General features: G+C 42.8%; 1 protein-coding gene across 1 annotated transcript; it reads left to right on the top strand.

The window, feature by feature from the left end:
* The first annotated feature begins 4,006 nt into the window (after window positions 1-4,006).
* On the top strand, window positions 4,007-4,714 carry LOC145776288 (uncharacterized). Its single transcript, XM_082587690.1, has one exon. It carries the CDS (start codon window positions 4,007-4,009, stop codon window positions 4,712-4,714), a length of 708 nt encoding a protein of 235 aa, XP_082443816.1.
* The last annotated feature ends 208 nt before the right edge of the window (window positions 4,715-4,922 follow it).

Below are 4,922 nucleotides of genomic sequence, written 5' to 3'. Positions count from 1 at the left end.
TGTACGGCTTTCCTCGCTTACAATCTATTGAGCTGCCACAAAACTAGCAGCATTGGTGTGGCATGGGCCATGGGGCTGTTTTCCATTTATTAAAAGCTTCCTTACTCTGCTCCGATCTTTGCATAAGTTCTAATACTGCCTAATTTATCTAATCTCCAAAAGGGGATAATCATGTGCAGCAAAATTAATGCTCTATGGCTGTTCTGACAGTGCCTTTTGAAGTCATTTATTTTGGGATTTTCCCCACATAGGCTATTAAGCATGCAGAAATGCCAACATCATTTGCATTGAATGCAAAGTTCATGTTTATGTCCAATTGTCCATGCTGAGTAACATCTCTGTTTTCGCCTAAAACTTTTCTATTTTTTATTTGTGCATGGCTACTGATAAAAAAGGGTATGCTGTTCAGTGTTCACGCCAAAAGCTGTAAACTGACCTGATAAAGTCAAAACTTGAATAACAAAAATTGTTAAAAAAAGTCTATTATTTTCTGACAGAGTAGCCTATCACTCGATCAGAGTTGGCTCATTGCTGCATCATCTTGCACAACTAGTAAATAACATTTTGATGCCGTTTTTTTTTTGTTTCATTATCACAGTCGAACGCATAAGCTATACCAAATCATGTCAAATCTGGAGGGAGCCGCTTCAGAGGAGCTACAGAGCCGCATGCGGCTCCGGAGCTGCAGGTTGCCGACTACTGTCCTAGAGGAAGGAGGTTTCTTTTCGCTGCTTCGATCTTGTTGCACGTGCTTTTTATGTGAAGGCAGGTAGTAGCCTATAGGCTCTTTGCAATCTCGAGTTGGAAAAAAATAAGCCAGGTCTGTTGATTTATCCATTGAAATTATTGGTTAAGGGACAGACCAAAGCTGTCATAGGCCCATGCGAGGTAAGGTACCGTACGTTTTAACCAATGTTATGTGACATTCGAACCACAAAATCGAACAGTGTGTAAGCTGTAAGGGTGCTTAACGGCATGGCGGAGAGCACCTCTTGCATCACTGTGTTGGACGACTTTCATGCAATGGTCAATCCAGCAGTCCTACAAACCTTCTTCAGGGTTGATAGGAAGAATTGGGAAGAAGATGGAAAGCCCAGAGGACGCGAGGGAAAGTTGTCAAATGAGTGAGTTTACTTGAGCTTGTTTACTGTTCAACAGCCTTTCAAGAGCTGGTTGCTTAATTGTTCCATTCATATTTAAACGAAGCTGTTATATCTCTCAGGCAATTCAGGCTGGTCGCTTATAGGCACGTGCTGGAGTGGCTGTTGGATGGAGAAGTTCTGGGCAAGTCGAGCAGAGTTGTGCTGCCATCCTGCATTGTCTTTTTCATCCGCACAAAGTATCCCAGCGACGATGGAGATTATGCTGGGTTCCGAAGATCAGTGTTTCCATTTTAGTCTTTTTAAAACCAAATCTGGTTTATTTGCAACCGTTTGGTTTATTTTTTTTCGATTTGGAGTGTTTTTTTGGTTTGGTTTGTTTTCGATTTGTGTGTCGTAATGCGATTTATTATCAGTATTGTATGTTGGTTTATTTTTTAGTTTATTTCTGCTTCAATTTGGTTTATTCTGGTCTTTTTTTTAGCTTCATCTACATTATTTTTAAAAAACCTAGATGTCAACACTGCCGAAGACAGTCCCAATGAATGCTAAAGCGTTATCGCTTGATAGTCGACTGTACTATGTCCTACAATACAATACAAAATGTTTTCGATATAACCAAGTTTGGCTGTTGTAATTTACGAAACTAACCTTCGGCGATGGGCTTCGCAAACCACTCCTGGCACACAGGCATGAACAACTAAATTTGTAGCCTATAATGCTGGCTGAAAGATGCGTCTTCAATATGCATGCCTTATAAATTTGCGCATTCACTAGCAACCAACCCTATCTTTTGGTCTAGCTAGTTTGGTCTAGCTAGTTTGGTCTCCACTAAGCTCGACTCCAACTGACGTCATATCACTAGGTGGCGTTGACGAGTTTGTCACTTCCAGGTAGCGTGAGAGAGAAGCGCTAGAGAGCGTGGGAAAAGGGTCAGTTTCTCGGCTGTGGGCCTCAATTGTAAGGAAGTGAGTTTTTCAACCGGTACCGGATGTCTTGGCAATGGATTCTAGCCAATGTTAATTCGATCGTGCAGTTGCACTTTAACGCTTGATCCAAGTGTAAAACCTCGAGTGTTACCGTCGAGAAAAATCCCTATTTCACTGCAAACTAGAGTAAAAAATGAACTTGATAATTTGAGTGATCGAGGCATTATTTCTCCTGTGAATGAACCGTCCGAGTGGGTCAGCCAAATGGCAGTAGTTGAAAAATCTAATGGTGATTTACGTATATGCATAGACCCACAACCTTTGAACAAAGCACTCTTGCGTGAACATTACCAATTACCCACTGTTGATGACATATTGCCCCAGTTGAATGGTGCCAAAGTGTTCAGCAAACTAGATGTGAAACAAGCATTTTGGCATTTGAAGCTCGATGAGGAATCGAGCAAACTGACCACCATGATTACACCCTATGGGCGCTATAAGTGGAACAGACTCCCCTTTGGCCTTAAAGTAAGCAGCGAATTTTTTCAAAAGCATCTCACCTGTGCTTTAAGCGGTCTCAACGGGGTTTTGGCAGTTGCTGATGACATCATTGTTTTTGGCTGTGGAGATTCCCAGCTAGCCGCCGAAGCAGATCACGAAAGTAAGTTGCTGAAGTTGCGTGAGCGATGTGAAGAGCAGCAAATTAAACTAAATGATGACAAGGCCGTGATCAAGACATCTGAAATAAAGTTCATGGGGCACCTCATTTCCAAAAATGGCATAGAACCCGACCCCAGCAAAGTGGAGGCGATCAAAAACATGCCATCACCCTTCGATGTTGCGGGCATTAAACGATTTTGAGATGAGTTAGAGCCACTACGAAAACTCACCCGCAAAGGGGTGGAGTGGAATTGGGCTGATGATTGCGAGAACGCAATGAAACAAGTCCGGGCAAAGATCAGCACAGCCCCAGTGTTGACTTTCTACAACCCACAAGATGATTTGACATTGCAGGTCGACAGCAGCAAAGATGGCGTCGGGGCTGTCTTACTACAAAATGGCAAACCAATCGAATATGCTTCGCGTGGGCTAACTGTTTCTGAAAGAAAGTGGGCCCAAATTGAAAAGGAAACACTTTCTGTTGTGTACGGACTCGAACGATTTGACCAGTATACGTATGGACGAAAGGTGTTCGTGGTCAATGACCATCGACCGATTGAGACAATTCTAAAAAAGCCCCTTAGCCAAGCCCCACGACGTTTACAAGCTTTGATCATGCGATTGAATCGCTACTCTATTGACTTTAAGTACGTCCCAGGAAGCTCGCTTGTGATAGCTGATACTTTAAGCCGAGCTTACCCCAAATTGAATGACACAACAACCCATCACCCGTGTCATGGCTATTTCATCATTTAATGACATACCCGACAAAAACTTGCAACTGATTAAAGATGCCATGTTGCAAGACCAAGAGGCGAAAGACCTCTTAGCAAATATTCAAAACGGATGGCCGCTTGACAAAAATGAACTCACCGATAATGAAGCCGTATTTTTCATTGCGTGACACTTTAAGTTGTGATAAGGGTTTGGTGTTAAAAGGTGAACGTATTTTTGTGCCTAAAATGTGTCGTAGTCTTTTTAAAAATCACTTGCACCGAGCTCATCTTGGTTACGCCAGCATGATGCGCAGAGCGCGAGAAACCATTTTTTGGCTGGGTATGGCCAAGGAAATCAGCCAAATTGCTGATAGCTGCATCATCTGTCAGGAGCTCAAACCCAGTAAACAAAAAGAGCCTTTAAAACAGCACGATGAAGGCTCATATCCTTGGGAAAAGTGCGGTGTTGACATATTTGAAGTGAATGGTAAAAGTTTTCTTGTCGTTGTGGATTATTTTTCAAATTTTTTTGAAATTGACCTTTTGACCCAAACTACCAGTATGCAAGTTATTTGTTGTATCAAAAAGCATTTCGCACGATATGGAATTCCCCAAAATAATTGTATCTGATTGTGGTTCGCAATTTTTATCTTGTGAATTTAAACGTTTCTGCAAAAAGTGGAGCATTTCACACGTTACTTCCTCACCTGGCCATCAAAGGGAAAACGGGAAAGCCGAAGCTGCGGGGAAATCAGCGAAGCACCTCCTTCGCACAACAACCCGAAACCATGAAGACCAATATTTGGCCCTTTTAGAGCTCAGAAACACCCCGAGACAAGATGTTAAAATCAGCCCGGCAGAGATCGTATTTGGAAGACAGACCCGTTCCGTTTTGCCCACTGTTATTAAAAGCACTCCCACAAAAAGGTTCCACCCTGAACGCAGAGAAACTCGGCGTGAAACCGTACTCCGCCAGTATAACAAAACAGCCAAAAATCTACCCCCTCTACTCCCGGGTGACCCCATATTTTTCCAATCCCCAGAAAAAAGTGAATGGCGGAAAGGCGAAGTTGTCAAACGCACTGGCTCCCGCACATACATTATCCGATCTTCAAATGGCAGAACGTACACACGAAACCGGGTACATTTACGAAAGGACCGAAATCAGATGTCCCCCCGCTCCCATTCCTACGACGACACGTTAATGCCTTTTTCTCCTAGTTCTGCACCTAACCCTTGCAGCCACAGCCCAAACAGCAGTGAAGCAAACGAGCAAAAGACCCACACGAACCCACCGCCTACCAATTAGGTTACGCAAATATGTTGTTTACTGAATTGTGATCGTGTTTACAATTATACTGCCGTCAATATTAGCCAAATTATCGTTATAAAGAAATTTTGTTAAATAGGGGGATGTTGATGAGTGATCCGCTTTTACACGAATCAGTGTGATTTTACCTTGTACTTCGCGTGATCGAATTGCCTTTCTCATTATTCTTATCGAGCGTAGTGTTGGC

This window comes from Aplidium turbinatum, chromosome 8, assembly GCF_918807975.1.
Source record: "Aplidium turbinatum chromosome 8, kaAplTurb1.1, whole genome shotgun sequence".
NCBI lineage: Eukaryota > Metazoa > Chordata > Ascidiacea > Aplousobranchia > Polyclinidae > Aplidium > Aplidium turbinatum.
This window is presented reverse-complemented; position numbering and strand designations above follow the sequence as displayed.

Excerpts from the sequence above, each read along its gene's own strand:
- LOC145776288 (XM_082587690.1), top strand. The coding sequence starts at position 4,007 with ATGGAATTCCCCAAAATAATTGTATCTGATTGTGGTTCGCAATTTTTA.